General features: G+C 39.1%; 1 protein-coding gene across 9 annotated transcripts in view; it reads left to right on the top strand.

The window, feature by feature from the left end:
* Window positions 1–266: 266 nt before the first annotated feature.
* Window positions 267–25572, top strand: part of FAM184A (family with sequence similarity 184 member A) — a 117988-nt gene continuing 92682 nt past the window's right edge. For 8 of the 9 annotated variants that reach the window (XM_034962780.3, XM_034962776.3, XM_008952923.5 and 5 more), the window contains exon 1: window positions 486–799. In XM_034962780.3, the coding sequence (XP_034818671.1) occupies window positions 632–799 (168 nt within the window). In that variant the 5' untranslated portion in view covers window positions 486–631. Of the gene's footprint in view, window positions 800–25572 lie in introns of all 9 variants that reach the window. The other variant, XM_003827590.7, reaches the window with a different exon arrangement.

Genomic DNA, 25572 nt, shown 5'->3' with positions numbered 1-25572 from the left:
GCCAGGGCTGGGCTGCCGGATCCCCGCCACACGGGGGAAGCACTGGCGGCACGGTTCCGGATCGACCTCGCGAGGCGCCCGCACTGGCCGCGGGGCTGCGGGACTGGCGGCGGCGGCGGCTGCGCGGGGCGGGGCGGGGCGGGGCTTGGCTGCGGGGAAATGACGTCGCCGTCCCCGCGCGCGCCCTGGTAACGGCGGCTCCCGCGTCCTCCTCCATGTCCCCGCCTACCCCCGCCGCAGCCCGCCCCGTCTCCTCCTCCCTCCGCAGCCTCGCCGAGTCCTCGGTGCGGGCTGCGAGCCGGACGCGCGGAGCTGCGCTGTCCTCGACGCCTCCGCCAGGCGCGGGCTGAGGAGCGTGCAAGAGCTGGCCCGGTCCCCGGCCGCCGCCGCCCAACCCCGGGCATCTGCCCCGCGCCGTTGTCCCCGCGGCTTCGGGCCGGCGGGACCGCCCCGTCCCTTCCAGGGGTGACCCGGGGGTCGCGGGCGGGACGGCGCCTGCGGCCGAGTCTGGGGGGCGCCGGGTGTCGGGTCGGGAAGCGGCCGCCGCGACTCTTGCCTCCCGGGCGTCGTTGCTCCACGGGCCTGCCTCCACGCGCGGGGACAGGTGCCCCGGCTGGGGTCTGTCGGGAAGATGGCGACCCCGGGCATGAGCTGGCAGCAGCACTATTACGGCGGCTCGGCGGCCGGGGCGGCCAAATTCGCCCCCTCGCCGGCCACCGCACAGCTGGCTGGGCACAGCATGGACTACAGCCAGGAGATGCACCTGAAAATGAGCAAGAAAATCGCCCAGCTCACCAAGGTAAGGGGGGCAGCGACGGGGCGGGTGGCGACCCCGTGCGGGCCGCGCCGGACTCACCTGCCTCCCCGGGAGGCAGTGCGCCCTGCGCTCGCAGCGAGGGGAACTCTACTCCTCCGCCGAAGCAACAGCCGGAGACACCTCCAAAACCCTGCAAACTTTGGTGGAACGCTGACAACATGAATTTAAACTAGACAGCACAGCGGCACGGTGCGCGTAAGGGACTTGCACCTCCTTGCCCTTTAGGGCTAAACTAGCACAGAACAAATTAGGATTTAGTTCCTTTATTCCACAATACTAAATCACTTTACTGTTGCTCCCGTGCATCTGCCAGGGCTCCACGAGGCATCACACTACAGTACCATTTGAAGTACAGTACCGTATTTACCTAATATGACTCGGAATTAAACAGTATCTTACTGGTTACTCAGTTAAGGGAAGAATCAACTTTCAGAGGAATGTAGGAGGGTAAAACATACCTTGATTGCCAATTTGGGGCATTTAATGAGTCATTGCTTATCCTGACAAAATGTCAAACAAGGCTTATTAGATGAATCTCACACTGTGCCTGCATCTAGTTCAATGTTTGTCTGTCGAAGGATAATTTTCAAAGAGCAGTTAGCCTTCACATTCGGCCACGTGTAGTTTAGGACTGTACCTAAATTAGTGAACTTTTTTTCTAATTTAATGTTGATAATGAGAAGGAATTGGTATCTGTGAAGCAAGAGCAATTCATATCTGTTATATTGCTCTGCTTAGAACTCACCAGCAATCTAGCAATACCTATCGGTAAGAAGTCATTTGTGGTGTCTGAAAGTTAAGAAAGATGATATACCTTAATGTGTTTAAGCTGTCTCCTAACAGCTTGTTAGGAGAGTTGGTATGCTGAAGAGAGATGGGCATCGTGGGGGTTACTGCTAGATAGCCTCTGAGTCTGACTCAACTCTAAAGTTCTCACATAATCCCATTGCTGGTTGGCACTTTTGAGAGAGTGAAGTAAGACATGAGATTCGGAAGAGAGGAAAGGAGGAAATAGGAGTGAAAAAAGGTTGAAAAGAGAATAAAAAGATTTTAGTGAAGAAATGTGATTGAGGATAGAAAAGATAACATAAAAGGACTACAAAATGAGAGCACAAATGGAAGAGCAAAAGAAAAGTTACAGGTACATAACAGTAAAACTCAACCAACGTCTTGTGAAATTTTCTTTTTTGTCTTTTGTTCGATCTCAGCACTGTCTCAGAAATTGTTAGGTGTGCGGTGTTTTGTTTCCTTTTTTGTCAGAGTATTGCATTCAGAGAAAGGAAGATCTAAGAAGGAATGATAGTAGTGTATCATCAGAACATTTACATATTTGGACTCTAAAAGCCAGGCTTCCTGCAGTAGTGTTTGATCTTCCGAATACTGATGTCCTGAATGAAGCACGTGAATATTTATTCTGATTTTCTCTTATGATGTGTCCATAACATCCACTGTTCTCATTTTAGATGTAACCCTCTAGAGCCCTACTGTAAGTAATAAGAAAACTCAGTAAATTGGTAGTGGGACTGTGTTCTGTTTAACAAATGCTGTTGCTCTTCAGTACATTTTTTTTCTTTCTACTTAACACTTTTTCAGTTTCCTGTTCTTTTATCAGAAAAAAATAAGTCAGCCCCACTGGTAAAGGTAGGTGTATTGATTGGAAGCTGGTATTTTCTCCCATTACATTACCCACCTCATATCTAATGAGACAAGAGGGTGCTCTCAGGCCAGTGCTCTCAACACCGCTTGAATGCCTCATCTGATCTTTACTGAGTGTTACGTGGACTCTCTGGTTTTGTGTTTGTAGTTACAGTCTCTAAACACTCTCCACCCCCTCTGCTAAGTACTAAAGATATTTAATCCTTCATACTAGGTTTCTCAGTGTCACGCTATTGACATTTTGGACTGGATAATTCCTTGTTGATTGTGGGATATCCTGTGCATTATAGGATGTTTAGCAGCATCCCTGGCACTACTCAGTGGGTACTAGTAGCTGCCCTCACCCACCCACCCCCAGTCATGACAATAAACATGCCTCCAGATATTACCAAAATTTCCCAGGAGCGGGCAGGGTAGTTGAAACAGAATCATTCCAATTAAGAACCGTTGACATATACTGAAATATCAAGGGATTATCCTGCTTTTATTTACTAAGATAAGGCCTGAGAATGAAACAGTTTGATAATAGGACTCTGTTGGAGCCAACATCTTTCTGTTTCTACAAACATATAAGACTTGCTTTCTTTATACACCATTTTGAAAGTTGTCAAATTTTATAGTCATATACACTTATTGTAAATACTATACATAAGCATGACATCATGAGTGTATATAAACATAGAGAGGGACTGTTATGAACTTTACTACTGCCTGCCATATAGAATTTTTACTCATGAAGAGTTTATTCATATTAGCAGAGGTGTGTTCCAACTATGGTTGGAACTTGACAATGGCTAATATTTCATAATTGTACACTGTAAATGTAACAATTAAAATTGGATTTTATTTCTTTTGGAAAGAAGTCAGTAGAACTCAACTCTTCAGCATTATAGCAGCAGCACACTTAAGAGCAGTGTGGGAACCTGACACACTGAGTTAAAATTCTCACTCCACCACTTACTACTATTGTGACCTTGAGTAAGCCATTAAACACTGAGCCTCAGTTTCCTCATCTTTAAAATAGGGATGATAGTACCTATTTTACAGAGTTGTAGCGGCACATAGTAGGCTCTTCATTCAGGCTGTCACTCACTGAAAAGACATATGCTGATATGAGTTTTAATAAAATATGGATATTTTAAAAATGCTTCTCTCCTTTTAAACCATTCTGCATTTAACAGCATTGTATGATGGTGTACTTATTTTGAGGGTTTTCTGCTAAACTCTTTAAAAATGTATATATAGTAGTTTTTTTCCCCTTCGAATATCAAAGTTTAAAGGTTTCACATTTATTCTGCATTGTGGTAGAATGTACTGAAAATACATTGTGCATGTTTCAAATATTTGGCTGGCTATGAAAGGATAAGCATGAAAAGTAATATATATTATAATTTTGCCCATAGCGAAGCTCAATATATTTTTAACTAAAAAGCAGTCTTTGCTGTATGCATATTTGTTCATATCCTATTTCCTAAGAGCCTAACATAGCTGCCTTCTCATGGTAAGGAGAACACCAGTTCTTTAAGCACCTTTTATGTAAGGGAGACTTTGGAAAATGTTACAGATACAGCAGGGAGCAAGACACAGTCCCTGCCTTTTAAAGGAAGTCTAGCATATTTGGGTCACTCGTGTCAAGTTTTAAGAATTAATATTAGATTCTTGAGCTGCATTATGGCAAGTTTCTGCAAATGTTAATGGCTGAACTATCTCAAGATAGGCAGTGAAGCTGGATGGATTCAATTATGTTTTATAAGACCACATTTGTATACTTCTGTGCTCTCCACTGTGTTGACTTTTCAGGATATCAGGTTGAAAAGCAGGCCTTGTGGGATGTAATTATAAAAGCTTTTTTTTGTCACTTTCAAATTACTTTTTTTCCCTTTTTGTCTCTTTCAATTTACTCTTTGAGACTGGTTCATCCTTTTTCATGGGTTAACTTAATTTTTCTGGTTGCTTTTAGATAATACAAATCATCCTTCAGTAACAAAGTCACAAAAGTCTCAATTTGATTATTAAAATTAAAATGCCCAGTACCAACAAGTAAAAACTGCAGACCAAGCCTGAAATAAAGATGAAGCTTCTCCCTTAACTGGTCTCTTGCTCTGTCTCTTGCAAGGGGGAAACCAGTAACTAGGGAAGGGGGTGTTATTGCCTTTTTACTTCTTACCTGGTTTTTCTACTCTTCCTGCTTTGTCTTGCCAGTTCTGGTTTCTCACCCTTCCAAAGTTGGTCAAGGAAGAAGTGAAAAGAGTAAAGAGGAGCAGCAAACTTTTACTTGATTAGTGAAGAAGCTAGCTGGTGATCTAGTTTCAGTGCTTTTGTAGCCGTTGCAGATGTTTAAAGCTTATTCTTTCACTGGTGAATCTTCTACCTCCCACCTCAGTGGCTCTAGATTTTCACCTCAATTCCTTGACAGTGAGAATTCCCTTATGCGCTGATTGGTTGCTTACTCCTTCCTCAGCCTCTTGGAGCTAGCAGTACCTTCACCTCCACTTTGCTGAGGTCTGTGCAAACTCTAGATACCCCTCTTGCATGGACTTGTGTGATCCCACCCCAGGTTGTTCACTCTTCCATAGAGGCCACATAGGGAGCACTCATTCTTTGCACAAACTCTGCTAGTGGTCCCAGTTCAGCCCTCTCTCTTGTTCTCACATGCCTCTTCATGCAGCTTCTCATCCTTTAGATTTTCTGGGGATTAATCAGGTACCAGGTTAGCATGTTCTTCAAAGTGCTTGAGGCACATGTCAAGTTCTTCAAGTCATTCCCTCAAAGCCTTTTTCCCTAGGCTTTAGGTGTGGGACAAGCATCTTCCACCCTTCCCCCTTGAAGACACAGGCCCCTGTTACCACAGCTGTCCCCAGGGAAATCTCTGAAACCTACTCTGTAATCTTCTTGAAGCACCACCTCACTAGTGGTGGGGATGGAAAGTAACACATCTCAGCACTCTTCTTTAGACTGCCTCTTGACATTTTCGAGAATGTTCTGGCAGCTGCTTTGGAATGTCATTTCTATCATCTTTGGTTCTCAGCAGAAACTTCCCTTTTAATACCTTGTTATGTTAGCTGCTTATCAAATCCCTCTTTAGTTGATTGCACTTTTGATACAGTCTGTTTATCACTTAACTAGTATAGACATAAGTAATATATGGTACAGTGTAAGTTCCCAAACAGCAGGAAGTAGTTTATTTTGTGTTTTCTGTGCTTAGCATCAAGTCCTCATATTTAATACCCAGCTTATGGCTCTTCTACTAAAACTGTCCTGACCAGCTACCCTTGTTGGGCTTTCCTTGCTGTGCGTTAGCATTGGTTGTTGATACCTCTTACTTGATACTTAATAATGCAAACTTGCAAATACTGTTTATTGTGTTTATAAATATACTTTGTTTTCATAATTTGACTGTAAGGTTCTCAGCTCTAGGGACTGTATCTTTTATTACATGTAACCTTAATATGAATGGTTTGCACATAGTACCAAAGCTTAATAAGTATTTACTGAAGAAGATGGTGGTCATAATGATACAGCAAGTAATTTTGTTATACAGCAGAGAAAGACAGTACTTTTTAGGAATTGTATCTGCTACTCTTCTGGGTTAATGATAGATCATTTCAACTGAGTTAAATTATTCCTAAATATTTAAATGTTTATTGACTGCCCTTTAAACTGCTTCAAAAAGCTATTTTATTTCTTAATATATTTTTGATGTAAAAAATACAAATATAACGTTCTTTGTCTACATTATAAGTATTTGTCACTTCAGAATGTAGGTAATTAATATACTAGTTTCTTAGCAAATATAAAAAGGCCTTGTGATCAGTCATTTTATACTAACTCTGCTTTTACTATATCCAAAACCAGAATGTGTTTATATAACACCAAAACCAGTGAATTTTTCAAATAATACTATTTTCTGTACATGAAATAAATGATTTTTCACTAATTGGTTTGTTTGAATTATCTAGATACTCTTTCATAATAATTCCGTATTGCTTATGACTTCAGTCTTTGAACAAGAATGGTTAAGTGGCCTCATAAAACATAGCAATTGGCTGCATTTCACCTTAGCACTAGTACATGCCAAATGCAGCATCTCTTTTTCTTTGTTACATTGTAGCTTTGCCATGCTATTATGCAGTGGCTTGGATGTAATCTTTTAGTCATAGTGGAGTGGTTTGGATTAATTTGTTGCATTTTACTAATGGACACAAAAGCATAGTATCCTGTTAATTAACTGGTCACAAACTTATAAAGGGACTTCCTTTAGAGTTAAAGATTTAGAGTTAAAGGTTAAAGGTTTAGGTTGGGTGCCCTGGCTCGTGCCTACAGTCCCAGCACTTTGGGAGGCCAAGGCAGGCAGATCACTTGAGGCCATGAGTTCGAGACCAGCCTGGCCAACATGGTGAAATCCCGTCTTTACAAAAAATACAAAAAATTAGCTGGTGTGGTGGTGGGTGCTTGTAATCCCAGCTACTTGGGAGGCTGAGGCACAAGAATTGCTTGAACCCAGGAGGCGGAGGTTGCAGTTGAGATCATGCCACTGCACTCCAGCCTGAGTGACAGAGCAAGACTCTATCTCAAAAAAAAAAAAAAAAAAGATTAAAGGTTTAGACTTTAGACTGTGACCAGGCTGACCCTCTCATTTTATAAGTATAGAAGGTGTGAAGGCTCGGTGCCATTTGAAGATTACTCAACCTGGACTCACATTCAGGTCTCTAGATTGGTCTAGGTGGGTGGGGGTGGCCACACTAACAGGCCTCTTTTCCCTGTGTCTACCTTCTTTCTAATATTACTTATTCAATAAGAGACCACAGAGTTATTGTTTTTCCATGTTGGAACCATGTTTTACTTACCATCTGAATCAAATTTTTGGTAAGGGTGAAACCAACCTGTGTCTCCTCTGTATACTTACTGTGGAACTTTCTGGGTTTATAGGTTGTATATTTTGTATACTATGACTTGGTCACTTTGTAACAGAGGTTTATTGTGTGTGCTGTCAGCTAAATGTCATAATATTTTCATGTTTTTATTAACAGGTTTAGTCATTCCAAACTGAAACATATTTAAAATAACATTAACTTAGAGACTGCCATACTTGGTGTGAAAATTACTACTGTGGTTATTTTAAATGTCTTTCTTTTGACTGCTTTCATTCTTGATTAGATTGTTGCTTAGACCCCATTCCTAAACACAGTAAATTGCAAGTTTTCCAGTTTTTATTGATTCACTATCTGTTTTGTTTATGAAAATCCTTTGCTAGCCTCTAATCACCAGTCTTAAAAAGTGTTATGAAAGATAAAGATTCAGCAGGAATATGTGACTGGAGTAATTTCTTCATTTTAATTAATAAGTTCCCTATACTTTAACTTTTAAAATTGTGATTTTTTGAAAATTTTGTATCTCTTAAATGTGAGATGGGAATGAAGAATAACCTGGGTCTATAAAGCTAATTAGTTTGTGGAAGAAAATAGGAGGTAATGGGGGCCAGGGGAGTATTGATAAAATACTGTTATTTTGCCCTTTCAGTTGATCTTGTGAGTTTTTTTTTTTTTAAGAAAATCTTCATAAGCATTCAAATAAATTTGAATATTATGCCATGAAATGGAAAGGATGTGAATGACGGGAGTTCGTAACGCCATTCTTTTTATTCACCACAGGAAGTTTCTATCCTGCAGGCACTTCAGAATGTAAAGGACATTAAGTAAATGTCAGAATTGGTGCCCCATGTCCCTTTTTTGGAGATAGACACCTATGGGAGACAATCACTAACTGATTTCAGGATTAGATAAATAGATAAATAAAAACAGCAACATTGAAATCCCATCTCTACTTTTTAAAAAATAAAAATAAAGAAAAACAATGTTACAAATGGTAGTTTGATATGGGGGAATCATATCAAACTATTAGGTTTATATTTTATATGTCAAGTGTGGTCTAAACCATAGGGGGCTTTTTAGATTGACCTAGAGAGTTAATGGTCCTTCAAAATATTGGAAAATATTCTTTGACTGCCAATCAATTAATATATAAAAATGAATTTTTGAAACAATGATATTTGCAAGTTGGAGATTGCCAGTTGTATTTTGGTATGCTTAACCTTTAAGACCAAGCAAAAATTTTAGAAAATCTCTGATTCTTAACTTTTAACTAAATTACATCAGTGAACAACTGTCATTTGTAGCCTTGTTTCACCAAGGATTACATCTTTCTTTTCTACCAAAACTTCAACGAGAATGTATAAAAAGTAGTGAAGTTGAATATATGAATTTTTTATCCTGTATCTTACACTATTATCTTGAGATGCAAATGGAAGCTGAAACTATCAAAGGATCTATAGTACATGGAAAAACAAGACTTAGTGATTAACAATCATATGTGGGATTTGGATATTTTAGACTTGGCTACCATGTGCTACCTCATTTAATTGTAAAGGAGATAGTACTTGATTTTTTAAATTGCTAATTCTGTATTTCCTTATTTACATGTACCATCTCTATACCAAAGTTTGAGGAAGTTGGAAAGTAAAACATTTCATCTATAAAGTGCATTACTAATATTTAAATTATCAATAAAATTGATAATTTTAGTAAAATAACAGGGTAAATTCCTATTTATGCTAAATTATTAGTGAATGAATTATTTTAGTTAACTAGAAGTTTCCATAGGGGTTAATAAGTTTTCACTTTCTCATATAGTATACTTACATTTACATCATACCATTCATATATCACACTGGAGTTCTTCATCAACTCCAGATCATTGTTAGGATCATCAGTGCATATATAGGAAATTGGACCAAACTTATGCTAGTCCTATTAGGCCAAACCCATGAATGCTGATATTTAATTTCTAAATAAATTGTTATTTGCCCTTTTACTTGTCATGTCTTTCTTACTTATAAAATGAAGTGTCGCATTTGAATATTTACAAATTCTAGACATTGGCCTTGGTGGTTGAGCAGATTTTGTTTATTCTGGCGAATGTGTGTCTATGTGTTCACAGGTATTTGCATTTTTCATCCTGTAGCTCCTTAAGCACAGTTTTAAAGATTCTCATTTCTTTCAGAAAACATTTTATGACCAAAATACTAAATAGTATTCTTTGCCTACCTTTAGATGTTTCGCCTAGTGAATTTTGGGAGGAAGGTGTGTGTGTGTGTGTGTGTGTTTAATGGTCTACTCAGAGTAATAAAATATACTTAGATATGACTGAAGTAGAATATATAGGTCTATGTGTTTGGTAAACTTGTCGAATGCCTACTTTATGAAAGACATTGTGCTTGGTACTATTAATTATTTAATACTATTTATTATTCCATTTCAGACTATATATTTAGGTTGGCGCAAAAGTAATTGCAGTTTTGGCCTTTATTTTCAATGGCAAGAACCTCAGTTGCTTTTGTGCCAACCTAATACTTCACATATATTTTCCAACAGACTTGAGAAAATGTAACTGGAATATATTAATCATATATTTTAATTACAACATATTTATCAGTACATTAATTCTGACAAATTTTAGATGTGTAATCATGGGCAAATTTTTCTATTTGGTTTCGTTCTTTTTGGGTAGAACTTATGTACGTGCTTTTCTTGGATAAAGAAACTATACTGATACCTTCTAAATTCTCTAATAAGGTTTTGATGCCTCAGTTGACATATTCTGGTTACAAATCTCTAATATATTTGGCTGGGGGGTAGAGCGGGTAAAAGGAAATTTCAGTCTTGGAAACCCCGGAGTTAATGTGTTTGTGTTAGGTTTAGGTTTCTCATGGGCAGCCGGAGAGCCACATCGTTCCCAGAGCCAAACGGCCCAGTGAGGCAGCAGTGCCCATCATATGGGTCAGAGGTGTGGTTCAGTAAGTTAGGCATTCCCTTATTTGAAGTTCACCTTCACCACTTCCTAGTGTTTGACTTTTAATACGTATTTTAACCACTCAGGGCTGTATTGTCCTCATCTGTAAAATGAGAATAACAAAGCCTACTTCATAGAATTATTATAAAGATTAAAGGAGATAATTGATGCAGGAGAGAGGAGTCAGTTTGTACCCACTATCCCCTCCCCACTTGATTAAGCCTCTGCTGACATACTCTTTAACAATAAAGTAGGTTTTTAGGCCAGGCGCAGTGGCTCACACCTGTAATCCCAGCACTTTGGGAGGCCGAGGTGGGTGGATCACACTTGAAGTCAGGAGTTCGAGACCAGCCTGGCCAACATGGTGAAACCCTGTCTCTACTAAAAATACAAAAATTAGCCAAGTGTGGTGGTGCATGCCTGTAATCCCAGCTACTCGGGAGGCTGAGGCAGGAGAATTGCTTGAACCCAGGAGGCGGAGGTTGTGGTGAGCTGAGATTGCGCCACTGCACTCCAGCCTGGGTGCACAGTGAAACTCCATCTCAAAAAAAAAAAAAACCCCACACACAAAAAAACAATAAAGTAGGTTTCTATATGTCTTTATTTTGTTTATTTATTTATTTTTTAGAGATGGAGTCTGGCTATGTTGCCCAGGCTGGAGTGCAGGGGTGCCATCATAGCTTGCTGCAGCCTTACACTCCTGGGGTCAAGTGATCCTTCCACCTCAGTTTTCTGAGTAGCTGGGATTATAGGTGCAAGCCACTGTGCCCAGCTATATTTTCTTTTCTGATGGATATATAGTCTACATTGTTGGGGACCATAGCTGTCAAGTAAAGGTTGAGCAGCAAATTAAATATAGTCAGTTCTCATTATTCGTGGTCGTTGTATTGCATGGTCTAGGGAGAATACAGAGCTAGGTTCCTGACACCCTCTGGTCACAACATTTTCACCAACTGATCAATGTATAACCTTGTTTTATGTGTGTTTCTGTTTAAAACACCTTTTAAAATATATATTGATCCATTAACAGTGAAGCCACAGCCAAATATCACTATAACTCATGCCTGAACAAAGGTTATTTAGCACACCTTGAGTGTTAGATTTTGGGGTTACATGTAAATTTTAGCAAGTAAGATAATTTACAAATAGGGAGTCCATGAGTAAAGAAGATCAACTGTATCTAAAAATGGAAGCACAACTTTGCATCTGCTGTTTTCTTAGCTCCTGCTGTTTATCAGCTATTGTTAGGGGCCTAAGTGACTATGACTCTTATTACCACCCTAAACACCCTCACAGGAGTGTGACTTTGACTCTCATTATCTCAGTAAACACCCTCAGATGAAAGGGGTGGAAAGGATAATGGAGGCTGAAATACTAATCTTTTGTGTGACTTGCCAATCACCTACAGGCCACCCTACAATCATAAGCATGGGATAAATTCTTTCCTTGTATGTTAATTGTAATCTTCAAGATCTAAACTTGAATCTATCACATTGCCCTACGTCAGAAAAAGGAAAAAAAAATATGTAAATGATTCCAGGGCATGGAGCAAAACCTTTAAAAAATAATTTATTTTCGTTTAAATAAAATCTTTCATAGTCATCATTTGCCTAAAACATGTTTGCAGTTACTTCTTTTCTAGCATAAATTGTCACTGTGGGAGTTGGTTTTGTTAAAAGTCTTTGTCTGTGTACCTAAAGATAACTTGAAATCTTATACAGTTCGAGGCTATAGCACATTTGGTTGGATGTTTCTGAATTAACCTTATGCAACATACAGAAAACTTTTCTGCAATTCAATTCATATCTGTCCACACTTTCTTGTTTCAACCCCCTAGTAATTATCAGAAAAAGGAACCCAGTTAAGAGTACTACTGTGATCATGAGGGAGTTGGCAAAGATAACTGTCCTGGAATAAATAACAATTTGATCTGGAGCCAAGCTCATTACTATAATATTGCTCTATTTAGGACCATGTATATCTTTAACCTTCAATCCTGAGTCACTGTTGCTATTTGCTCTCTCTATTCTTCTGGATTGTGGAGCGTTGCTAGAGAAAATTATGGAACTGGACTGTAGCAGCACAGTGGCACCCCCAAAGATGTTCACGTTCTAATACCTAGAACCTGGGAAGATGTTATCTGACATTAGCATTAGCAGATGTGGTTAGGTTAGGGATCTTGAGATGGGGAGATTATCCTTGACTATTTGGATGGGCAACTGTAATCACAAGGATCCTTCTAAGTGAAAGAGGGAGCCAAGGAACACAGGTGGCCTCTGGAAGCTGGAAAAGGCAGGGAAACAAGTTCTCCCCAAGAGCCTTCAGATTTTGGCCCAGTAAAACTATTTTCAGACTTCTAACCTCAGGAATTCTAAGGTTAGTACATTTGTGTTGCTTTAAGACACTTGGTGTTAAATTGTTACCACAACATGGCTCTCTACAAAGTCATGTAGGCCAATTTTGTCTGATCACTCAGTATTGCTGCACTATATGATGTTGTTCTCTGAATTGTTCACAGCTGTGGACCGTGTGTGCTCTCTTCCTTCCCTGTACACATGGGATGGATAAGCTGCTATTTTACTGAAACTATCAAGCTTAACTTACTTGTCTGCAAAGATACTGGGGTCATTTATTCGTGAAAAGAACTTTCTCCTGATTCTTAGCTGCCTTAGCTCTCATGTACTACTGCTTTTCTGTGTCTTAAATAGATCACCCTTGGCAGAGACAGATGGGAATCAAGGAAATTAAATGGGAAGCTATTGTAATAGTATTGGTGAGAAATTATGAGGGCCATGGATTAGGACAATAGTGGTAGAGAGATAGGAGATTTGAGAAATATCAAATCTGAGGAGGAGATTTGAGAAATCTCAGATCTGCGGAGGAGATTTGAGAAACATTTTGGAGATAAATTTGGCAGCACTTTGTGACAGTTTGTTGTAGGAGAAGATTGAGGATAACGGGTCTGTCATATACTGTGTACTCAGGTGTTTCCTGAATGAATGAGAGAGTGAATGAGTGACTAGATGGACTAAATAACTATTAATGTTGACTGAGATAAGAATAAAGGAAGAACATGTATTAGTTACCTATTGCTGGGTAAAAAATTATCCCCAAATTTGGCAGCTTAAAACAGCAAGTGTTTATTATCTGACACTTTGAGATTCAGAAATCGAGGAGTCACTTAACTGAGTGATTCTGGCTCGGCTTCTCATGAGGTTGCATTCAAGCTGCTGGCCAGGGCGATAGTCTCTGTAAAGAGTTGACTAGGGCTAGAAATTTTACTTTTGAGTTCACTCATGTGGCTGTTAGGAGACTTTATTTACCATATGGGTCTTCTTATAGTAAGTGATCTGAGGGGTGGGAAGGGAGAGAGACCAAGATGGAAGCCATAGTCTTTTCATAACATGATCACAGAATGGTGACATGTCATCATCTTTGCTGTATTCTATTGGTTACATGGACCAACCATGGTACAGTGTAGGAAATAACTACACAAAGATTCTGATACTAGGAGATAGAGATCACTAGGAGTTATTTTGGAGGATGGTTACCCCAAGAGAAGCAAAATTGATGGGAGAGTTCTGAGAGTTTTAGTTGGCCATGTACATCTAGGTAGAAACATTTAGTAAGCACTTGGATATGTGTCTATGCTAAAGGGAGAGATCAATAGTAGAAATAAAATTGTTAAAGTCATTAGCATGTAGATGGTAATTAAAATCATGTGTAGTTGGTTGGGGCCTTAAGCAGAGTAGAAAACATTTGGAATAGTTGCTGAGGAAAAGAGAAGGAAAGAGCTGACCAGAGACAGAGGAAAGCATCCATAAGACATCTGGTTGTCCCAAGAGGAATTGAAACGTGGTATTTGGTATCAGTTTTTTGTTGTTGTTTTTAAGAGATGGAGTCTCACTCTTTCTCCCAGGCTGGAGTCCAGTGACATAGTAATAGCTTACTGCAGCTCCAAACTCCTGGACTCAAGGGATCTTCCCACCTCAGCCTCTTGAACAGCTGGTATTACAGGTATGCGCCACTATGCCCAGCTAATTTTTGTGTGTGTGTTTGTGTGGAGATGAGATCTTACTATGTTTGCCAGGCTGATCTCAAACTTCTGGCTTCAAGCTGTCTTTCTGCCTTGGCCTCCCAAAGTGCTGGAATTACAGGTGTAAGCCACCATGCCCAGCCTCAATTTGAATGCTTTGCAGTTTTCTGAAAGTCCTATGCAGTCCTTTGGAGAGGACCATGGTTGAGCATATGAGGAGAGAAGCAGTCAGGTTACAAATCCAGAGCCTGAGTTTTGCCTGGTAGGTGTAGCTGAAGAACTGAAGAACTGCATTTTAAGAGAATTAAAGAGCTTTTGTAGAGAGTAATTTAGTTAATCTACCATTAGTTACTGTGTAAGGAAGGAAGTGAGGTAGGATGGAGCTAATAGATTAAGAGAAAACTTAGGGATTGAGAGGACAATTGGTATGTATGAAGATAATGCCTAGAAGTTGAGAGATAAAGGCAAGGAGTGGTAGCCTGAGAGGAGGCTATATGAAGACTTCAGAGGTGGATAAGTTATAACAAGATCCGGGGTACAGTCTTGAGATTGTTTATGGGGGGGTGAAAATTATTAGAATTTAGAATCCCAAAGAACTATAAGTCTGATATTTTGGGTTCCACATGCATTTTTGAACTCTCCAAAGATAGTAGGGTTGAGATGGAAGAGAGCTTTATGAGTCTCATGGCTAAATCTACACTGATGAGGGCAGTGACCCGGAGGCTGGTTTATTAGTATGACAAAGCAAGTCAACTGATAAAGCTGAATTATAGGAACAGTTATAAAATAAGGGCATTTTTTTTTATTATGAGGGAGGAATACTGAGTCTAATTAATAACAGTAAATACCACTTTGGAGCAACTATTACCTGCTATTTTCTTATGCTGTTTAATTTCATCCTTGCCATAATCCCAAGAGGTTGATACTAGATTTCACCATGAAACTGAATGTTAGAGAGGTTAAGTGACTTGCTCGAGGCCACGTGCCAGAAGAGCTGGGGTTGAACTGCAAACATGTTTGCAGTTACATGTTATGAATATACACTACCAGTAAAAACACTGAACATGCACATTCTTCTAGGTCATTTAAGGAAGGCATATATCAAGATAGAAACCAGTAAGACTAACTGCCTAAGACATTCTATATTTGGATATTGGAATTTAACATGCAGTATGTTCTGCAGTCATGTGGCTAACTAATATGGAATATATCGTCTTAGAATGTAAAATCTTATCGTGCTTAAGTTTTTTTAAACAGCAACTAGAAAAACACAGATATTTAACAAATGTTAAACAACACAAATTTTACAGCAACATGTGATGTATTTAAGTGAGTTATTTGATTATACTGTCTTTTCTAACTGATTATTCATTTATACAAAATTTTTGCATATTTTATCATCTGAAAAATAATGAATAGCATGAATAAATATACCAATATTCTCCTATTTACTAGGTATATGGATTTTTGGTGGGGGGGTTTCACCTTTTTGGGTTTCACCTTTTTGTTGATGTTTAATCTTAAATCTGAATGACTCTTCAATCTAAATGTCTTTTAGAAAATTAACAATGAAGTTATTTAACAGAAGGAGAGATACTGTGTTAAATGTACCCTCTAGAATTACCATCCCTGAGGTATAGAATGTTGTTTTATTTTATTCCTGTATGTACTCTTGGGGACACAAGTCAAGCTTCAGGAGCTTGCAATCTAACAGATGTATAAGACAGAAAATACCAGAGACAAAGCAGTCTTTGGTAAACCTCTTAATGTTTAGCTTTATCTGAGTGAAACTGACCAACTCAGAGCATTCTGAGTCCTTTTGTTTCTCCTTCCAAGTGCAACTGCTTTTACCATGAGGTGGGATCAGTGGAACTAACCAATCTTTTTTTTATTTTTTATTTTTGAGATAGGGTCTCTGTCACCCAGGCTGGAATGCAGTGGTGTGATCACAGCTCACTGCAGCCTCAACCTTTCCAGGCGCAGGTGATCCTCCCACCTCAGCCTCCCGAGTAGCTGGGACTATTGGCTCACACCACCACACCCGGCTAATTTTTGTATTTTTTATAGAGACAGGATTTTGCCATGTTGCCCAGGCTGTTATTCCAGGGCTCAAGCAATCTGCCTGCCTCGGACTCCCAACGTGCTGAGATTACAGATGTGAGCCACCATGCCAGGACAAAACTAACCAATCTTATGCCCTGTGTACCTGGTTACAATTTCTTTGGAGGGCCACATCAGTAAGAACAAAAACAATTAAACTGAAAAGTGTATTGTGCGTTACTGTGTTAAGCACTATACATACATTATGCTGTTTAATCATGGTACTTCTTGAAGTAGTTATTTTTCTCTTTGTTTTACCAAAAAACTCTGAGGCTTAGAGATGTTTAAAATAACTTTTTCAAAGTTATACATTTGTAAGTAAGAAGGCTAACCCTGATCACCTCTCAAGCATATTTGTAATCCTGTGTAAAATCTAGTTGGCTGTGTTCAAAATGGTAAGACTAGAGTGTGTCTTGGAAGCCTCAAGCAGTTCAGTCCATCTTGCCTCATACCTCTGTCTGCCTGGATCCCAGGTCCAAATGCAGGCTCCCAAAGTGTTGAGATTACAGGTGTGAGCCACTATGCCTTGCCCCTATTTTTTCTTTTGTTTCAATTGACAAATAATTGTAGATATTGATGGGGTACGTATGATGTTTTGATACATATAGTGTTTAGTGATCAGATCAGGGTACTTTTGTATCCTTTAACAAATCTTTCCCTATCCCTCCCTTCCTCAAGCCCTTCCCATCCTCTCTCATCGCGTTTTTATAAGTCCTTTGTAGAGCTCTTATTTCATGCTGAACAAACTTCTCTGCAGCCACACTTCTTCATAAATTACTCAGTCTCCTCACTTTAGTTGAAAAGTAGTTTAGGTGTGGTGGCCCATAGGTTGAGAGAGGATTGCTTGAGGCCAGGAGTTCAACACCAGTCTGGGCAACGTAGTGAGAGCTCATCTCTACAAAAAAAAAAAAAAAGAAAAAGAAAAATAATTAGCCAGGCATGGTAGCACACACCTGTAGTCCCAGATACTTAGGAGGCTGAGGCAGGAGGATTGCTTGAGTCCAGGAATTTGAAGCTACAGTGAGCTGTGATTGCATCACTGCACTTCAGCCTGGATGACACAGTGTGACCTTGTCTCTATTAAAAAAAAAAGAAAGAAAGAAAAGTAATCCTGGCTCTCTTCTCAGGATATTGCTTTTCCTGTGGCCTTTGCAGGTGAACACAGCTCATTTTCACACAGTTCATCAACCAAAGGTCCTAAAGATGGTAATCTTCTTTCTTCTAGCTTTCTGATACCGCAACTTGTAAACTATTCCTCCTTGAGGTTTAGGCCAACTAGCTCTTTTACCTATACCTTCCCCTGTTGCTTCTTAATATTGAAGAGACACAGTCCATGGGTTCACTAACATCCTGGCTTTGCATTTCTTGACATTTTCAAATTGTGTCATCTTTATCTTTAATCAAGCTACTCATACACATTTCCTCTGAATCTTAAACTCCAGAACTTCCAGCCACATGGAAGGTGTATTAGTCCATTCTTGCACTGCTATAAAGAAATGCCTGAGACTGGGTAATTTATAAAGAAAAGAGGTTTAATTCGTTCATGGTTCTGCAGGTTGTACAAGAAGCACATCGGCTTCTGCTTCTGGGGAGGCCTCAGGGAGCTTTTACTCACGATGGAACACAAAGTGAGAGCATGGAACACAAAGTGAGAGCGAGGAGCTTCACATGACCAGGAGGAAGAAAGAGAAGGGGGAGGTGCTACACACTTTTAAACAACCAGAGCTCCTGAGAACTAACTCACTATACAGTACCACGAGGGGGATGGTGCTAAACCATTAGAAACCACCCTCATGATCCAGTCACCTCCCACCAGGCCCCACCTCCAACACTGGGGATTACCATCTGACAAGAGATTTGGGTGGGGCCACAGATCTAAACCATGTTAGAAGGTATTAATACTTGTTGATTAAATGAATGAATGTCTTAAACTTTCACTTCTCCCTTTTTCAAATTCTACCAACTCTTCAGTTTCTTTAGTGTTTTAGCCTCTTCATTTTCTCCCTGTTCATCATCTCTGTCTTCATTTCATTCTTTATCTGTTGCTTTAGCCACTGTCTTGCCAGTACCATTAGCTGCCTTGCCCATATTTTTCCACTACACTTTCTAGAACTGGCAAAAGGATATTATTGACCAGATATACAGCTCGTTCCCTTTTAATATATGCCAGCAAGAAAACAGTATCCCTGTAGCCACTCCTGTAAGGCTGAGCAGGGTGAAAATAGACATGATACTAGGAGGGAAAGAATTACAGGAAGGAGCTTTGAATTGTAACTGAGATGACAGGGTCATCTAGGCTGGCCTCAAACAGTACCTAAAAACAGTACCTGGTTTTAACTAAATATCTACCAAAATCTAAACTTTAATCTCGAAGTGACTAAACACTTAGAGGCAGCAGGATTAAGTTTTTTTCTGCCAGGTAGTTACAAAGAGTGATATACACTGTGATTTGTTAGTGACCAATTTATACCTATTAAATGGAGTGGCAAGTTATAAGATAGCCTTTACTTATAAAAATGCAATGGTTTGAAGTTTATATTAAAATTATACCAAACAATAGTCTTTTTGTTGAAAATATTAAAATGTGCTTTTCTGGCAAAATAATACTTGTGAGCATAGATATATGAAACTCAATATAGCCATTTTCATTAATAAAGCATGTATAATTATAAACATCTGAAGTACTGGTATAATACTTTGTTTATAATAAGTGCTGAATAATTATTATACCTGACAGAATGTTTACTTATGATGTTTATAGTTGGGTACACAGCATTTTGCTTCAAGTAATTATGTCTTTAGTCATGACCTAATTTAGACATAGATTGGAAGAAAGGGTGAAAAACTGAAATAATTCCAGTAAGTGGAGAGGATGTTAAGAAAGAAGATTTTAAAACAAATAAGTTGGAAACCAAGCCCTGGAAAATGGTTTTGTTAGATGTGTAATGGTTTGTAAAGTTGAACTGTCAAAATAAATGGAGAACTTAATAGTGGATGTTTATTATTGGCAAAAAAATTAATTGGAAATAAAATCTCAGTAAAATACATTGGAAGAAAAATGTGGAATGTTTATTAAAGTGAAGAGATAGGTTATCAACCTTCATTCCAGTTACCTGTCGCTGCTGTGGTAATCTACTGCTTTTACACCACCCAAAATTTGTATAAAACAACAACTGGCCAGGTGTGGTGTTTCACACCTATAATCCCCACATTTTGGGAGGCCGAGGTGGGAGGATTGCTTGAGTCCAGGAGTTCAAGACCAGCCTGGACAATATAGTGTGAGACCTCATCTCTACAAAAAATTAAAAAATTATCTGAGTGTGGTGGCTTATTGGGAGGCTGAGGTGGGAGGATTGCTTGAACCCGGGAGGTGGAGGTTGCAGTGAGCTGAGATTGTGCCAGTGCACTCCAGCCTGGGCAACAGAGCAAGGCCCTGTTAGCAGAACAAGACCTTGTCTCAAAATAAGATAAAATATAAAATAAAATAATAAATATAAAATAAAAATAAAATAACCATTATATTATGGTTACAAATTATTGAGGTAGGAATTCAGAGAAGAGACAGCTGTGTGCTTTATTTGGAGCCTCAGAATGGAAGACTCAAATGGCTGGGTATGATTGGACCTGCTGGGATGGAAACAGCTGGAATTGGAGAATCCTCTTCCATGTTGACTTTTTTACTCATCTGATACCTAGACCAGGATAACTCGAAAGCTGGGCTCAGCTGGGATGCTAGACCAGAGGACCTGGAGGACAGTGTAGGTCTCTCCTTGTAGCTTAGGCTTTTCATAGCATGGCAGCACCTGGAGACTAAGTGTTCCAGAAACTGAGAAAGAAGCTGCCAGGCTCCTACTGACCTAGACTCAGAAGTCATTCACTATCATTTTTGCCACATTTTATTGGTTACAAGTGAATCATTGAGGCCAGCCTAGATTTAAGAGAAGGAGAATTGGGCTGGGCACGGTGGCTCACACCTGTAATCCCATCATGTTGGGAGACTAAGGTGGGCAGATCACCTGAAGTCAGGAGTTTGAGACCAGCCTGGCCCACATGGCAAAACCCCATCTCTACTAAAAACACAAAAAAATTAGCTAGGTGTGGTGGCGCATACCTGTAATCCCAGCTACTGAGGCAAGAGGCTCAGTAGGGAGGCTGAGGCAGGAGAATTGCTTGAACCCTGGAGGTAGAGGTTGCAGTGAGCCAAGATCACGCCACTGCTCTCCAGCCTGGGCGACAGAGCAAGACTCTATCTCAAAAAAAAAAAAAAAAAAAAAGAGAAGGAGAATTGGACTCTACTTCTTGATGAGAGAGTGGCAGATCACATTGTAGAAGAGCATGTGGGATGGGAAATATTGTGGCCATCTTTGGGAAATATAGTCTGCCACAATGTACACTTTCAGGGAATAGGGAAAAACATTAACCCATATTTACAGTTCTTTCAGTGGTTAGCCACAAAGTTTTTTTTTTTTTTTTTTAAAGCCAGTCATTTAGGAGCGGGGGAGTTTTATACTAACTTCAGTAACACTAGTGTTAATGTGTTCTGATAACCCACTACTATCAGAGCAGCCACCACAAACTTTTAAGAGAGTAAAAAAAAAAAAAACACAGAAGAGAGTTGGTAATGTAATGTGATATGCGTCATTAAGAAAGACCTCTCCTTTGCCATTTTCTCTTATTTTAAATTTATTTATTTATTTATATTTAGAGACAAGGTTGCCCTCTGTCACCTGGGGTGGAGTGCACAGGCTCAATCACGGCTTACTGCAGCCTCCACTTCCTGGGTCTAAGTGATCCTCCTGCTTCAGCTCCCCCGAGTAGCTGGAACTACAGGTGTGCACCACCACACCTGAATAATTAAAAAAATTTTTTTGTACAGTTGAGGGTCTCACTACCCTGAGCATTCTGGTCTTGAACTCCTGACCTCAAGCAATCCTCTTGTCTTGGCCTCCCAAAGTGTTGGGATTACAAGCATGAGCCACTGCGCCCAGCCTTCTTTGCCATTTTAAACACAAATGTAGAATCTCTAAATTAACAGGGTTGCTTTTCCTCAGTCCTATAGTCAAACAAAGGAATTCTTAGATACATGGTAGTAAGAAAGACTTTTATATTGTAAGCATAGCATGGTAGTAAGAAAGACTTTTATATTGTAAGCATAGCAGAAATTTAGAATTTACACTATATAATCATGTGCACTTTGGATATTGTCACTGCTCAGACACTTCCCAGTCTTTTACCTATTGGAACAGTAAGAAAGAGGACCATAATTTCAAGGCCATTGGATTATTACTTCCAAGATTTGTATCTTTACTTCATTAGTAATAGGGTGTATGTGTGTATTTGGGCAGCAGCATTTATTGGTTTCAAGATAGACTACATTAATTAACTCATTTATGCCTTTTGTTCCATTATTGAAATGCTAAGCATGTGAATTATTTATATCCTACTGCTCAAGGTCTGATTCCAAAAATTCAAAAAATTGCAACCTTCGGCATAAATGGGTTAATTCTTAAACATACTGTGGAATAAATTTCTCAATATGATTAAGTTCTTATTTCTATCCTGTTAGCTTGTTTGAGAAAGGGGCAGATGGTGACATGAGTAGTAGTTGTGTCAGAAAGGAAGAAAGTCACGTCTTTAGTACACAGTGGTGAGTGCCCACCAGACCAGGCTTATATGGGATATAGTTCCTTGGCAGGGAGGTTCTAAGGAGGTTAGCGGTCTAGTGGTTCCATTACAGAATGTTTGTGATGGTTGGGCTTTTCTTCTCTTGTCTCTTGGCTTCATTCTATCATGTATAAATGCTTGGCATGTTGTGAACATCCCAATTTACATCACTTTGGAAAGGAAGTTCCTAGTAGGTTACATGAATAGCATTAGTCTTTGGAGCTACTTGAGGATTTCAGTGAGTTGATGAACTGTGCTAGAACCATTAGAACCATGATTTAGTAGCCAGTAAATTTGATGCCCAATGCCAAGTAATGTCCATGGATAAGACAAGAAATGTATTCTAGTGAGCATAAAATGTTACTGTGGGACGATAGAACCCTAGGTTTGTTTTGGGAAATTTCTGTCTATTTCATCTTTTACGAGTGTCATCTCTACCTGGATGTCTGCTATGACCTCAGTACTACGTGTCCAAAATCTAATTAATCTTCTTCTTCATCAGACATCCCCCATATCCCAAATAACAAATAAACCAAAAACCTAGTTTCTTGTCTCAATCTAGCATTTCTGTCTGACCCTATCTTAAATGAAATCTTTTAGAATAGAACATTTGAATTAAAATTTCCTCTTTTTTCTTTTAAGTATTTACACTTCTTTCTTTGAAATATCTTTTAGATTTTCCTTTTCCATTTCCCCAAGTAGGAATCAATGTAGACCTTATTTTTGCAAAGTTTCCTTTCAGACTCTTCTATTTCAGTTTATCCTGCTTAGTGATATGGTAGTACTAATAAATGTACCCTGTATAAATACTCATATTCTCTTTGTTATTTACCACATCAAATCTAAACTCTTCTGCATGTGTTTATCATATCTGTTACCAAGATGGGGAGCAGAGATATAATAAAGGCCAGGCCCCAGAAAAGTGGAGATTGTGGATTTTGTAGGAGGAGGAAGAAGAGGGTAGATATATTAGGCAAGGGTCATGCCTTTGGGAAGGTAGCCAAGACAGGAGCTGAAAAGGGTGGATGAAGCCCATAATAAGTCATACCCATTACAGACAGTATCAGAGGGCTAAAAAAGTATGTTGTGATACCCAAAGAAATGCAGTATATGAGATTTTACACCAGAGATATATAGCATGTTTACTGTGCATACTTTCAAAGAATTAGGTCACCATCAGTAGTCATTAGGGATATGCAAATAAAAAACACAGTGCGATACCACTTCACACACACTAGGATGGCTGTAATAAAAAAATTGACAATGAAGTGTTGCCACGGATGTGGAGAAATTAAAACCCCTATACATTGTTGGTGGGTTTATAAAATGGTGCAGTCAGTCACTTTGGTAAACAGTTTGGCAATTTCTCAAAAGGTTAAACAGTTACCACATGACCCAGCAATTCTAGGTATATATCCAAGGAAATTAAAAACATACATCCACACAAAAACTTATATACAAACGATCACAGTAGCATTACATATTTGTAATAGCTAAGAATGGAAACAACCCAACTGTTACATCAACTGATGAATGAATAAAATATGGTATATCCATACAATAGAATATTATTTGCCCATAAAAAGGAATGAAATACTGATATATGCTACAATGTAGATTAATCTTGAAAACATTATGCTAAGTGAAAGAGGCCAGACACAAAAGGCTAAATATTGTATGGTTTCATTTCTCTGAAGTGTCCAGAATAGGCAAATCCATAGAGACAGAAAGTAGAGTAGTAGTTGAGAGGGGTTGTGAGGAGAAGGGGGAGTGGGAAGAAATGCTGATGGCTGTGGTGTTTCCTTTTAGGGCAATGAAAATATTATGGAATTTGGTAGTGGTGATGGTTGTACAACTTTGTCAATGTGCTTAGAACCCACTGAATTGTACACTTTAAAGGGGGTGAATTTTATGTTACATAAATTATATCTCAAAGCTGTTATTAAAAAAAAATTGTCACAAGGCTCAGTTACTCAAGACTCACCAAAGCGTGAATATTCCTGAGTATAGGACCTATAAGGCAAGAAGTCTATGTGAATTTCTCTGCCTACTTTAATTTTATCCTAAGCAGTAACATATAACTTCACAGATTTGGTGGGCCACTTAGGTTTAGTGATGGTTAAGATAAATGCATACATATCAAATAAAAATATTGATTACCTAAAGTCCCTTCTTATGTCACACTTTAGGAAATTCTTGCTCTTGTCTAAATGTTTATGTCCCCCAAACTTCATATGTTGAAATCTAATCCCCAGTGTAATAGAATTAAGAGGTGAGGCCTTGAGGAGGTGCTAAGGTCATGAGGAAAGAGCCCTCATGAATGGATTACTTCCCTTATAAAAGAGGTCCAAGGGAGCTTATTTGCCACTTCTGCCATGTGAGAACACATAGAAGGCACCATCACTACGGAACAGGCCCTTGCCACCCAGTCTGCTGATGATCTTGGACTTTCCAGCCTCTAGAACTGTAAGAGATAAATTTCTGTTGTTTATAAGCTACCTAGTTTATGGTATTTTTGTTATAGCAGCCCAAACAGACTAAAACAATTCTGAATTATTGTATGTAATTGCTAAGCTAGCGTGATTCATTTTGATTGTAATTCAGTCATTTATTTCAGCTTCCCTTTTAGGGTTACATACAGTGTTTTCGTTTTCTGTAAAAAATAGTGGAGATGGGATAGTAGAAAGAGGAATGTATTGGGAAGGTTGTCATTAAATTATATATGATTTTTTTTTCTCTAAAGGATTTGAATGTTGAGAACTTTAAGGTTTTTTCTTAAAACTTCATTACATTAACTTCATATCCTTTTATTATGGCACTGAGATTTTCTCAGTAGGGAGCACATCATAATATTCGTCTCATTAAACTATGTGTAGTGCCTGCTGAGAAGTAGATTGGGACTTGAAAATGTTTATCACCATAGGAAACAACAGAAAAGTATTTTAAAACACAGACGCTTCTCTAAGAATTCTGTTTGGGATAATACTACTCTGTTTCAGAATTCTTAAAAACAGGTTGGCATAGTATTCTAATAACTGAATTAATTTTATTGGCCCTTATCTTTGTATTTAGTAAAGCAGGTGGTTGTCAATCATTTTTCCACTCAGTTACCTCCCTTGGTGGGTGTGTGGGTGGCCATAGGATGGAGAATGGGAATGAATGTGTAGCCTTTTTAAAGGGCCACTTAGTGATTCTTATACTACATCCTACCTCTACCCTAAATTGAAAATATTGCCATAGTGATCAAAAGGTATTAATGGAAGTGTAATATCCCCTTGGTCATTGGGCAGAAAAGTGGTTAAGCACAATTGGCGTTAGGCTGTTACATAGAGAAATTTGGGGTGATGTGTTTTTAGATGTGCCTGCTTTGCTGGGAAGATAGGACCTAAGAACAGAGCTATATACACAGGAGTCAGAGATGCCTGAGTTATAATAGCCCATTCCAGCTCAG

The sequence above is a fragment of the Pan paniscus genome, chromosome 5, assembly GCF_029289425.2.
Source record: "Pan paniscus chromosome 5, NHGRI_mPanPan1-v2.0_pri, whole genome shotgun sequence".
NCBI lineage: Eukaryota > Metazoa > Chordata > Mammalia > Primates > Hominidae > Pan > Pan paniscus.
The sequence above is the reverse complement of the archived record's forward strand: the minus strand, read 5'-3'. Positions and strand labels throughout refer to the sequence as shown.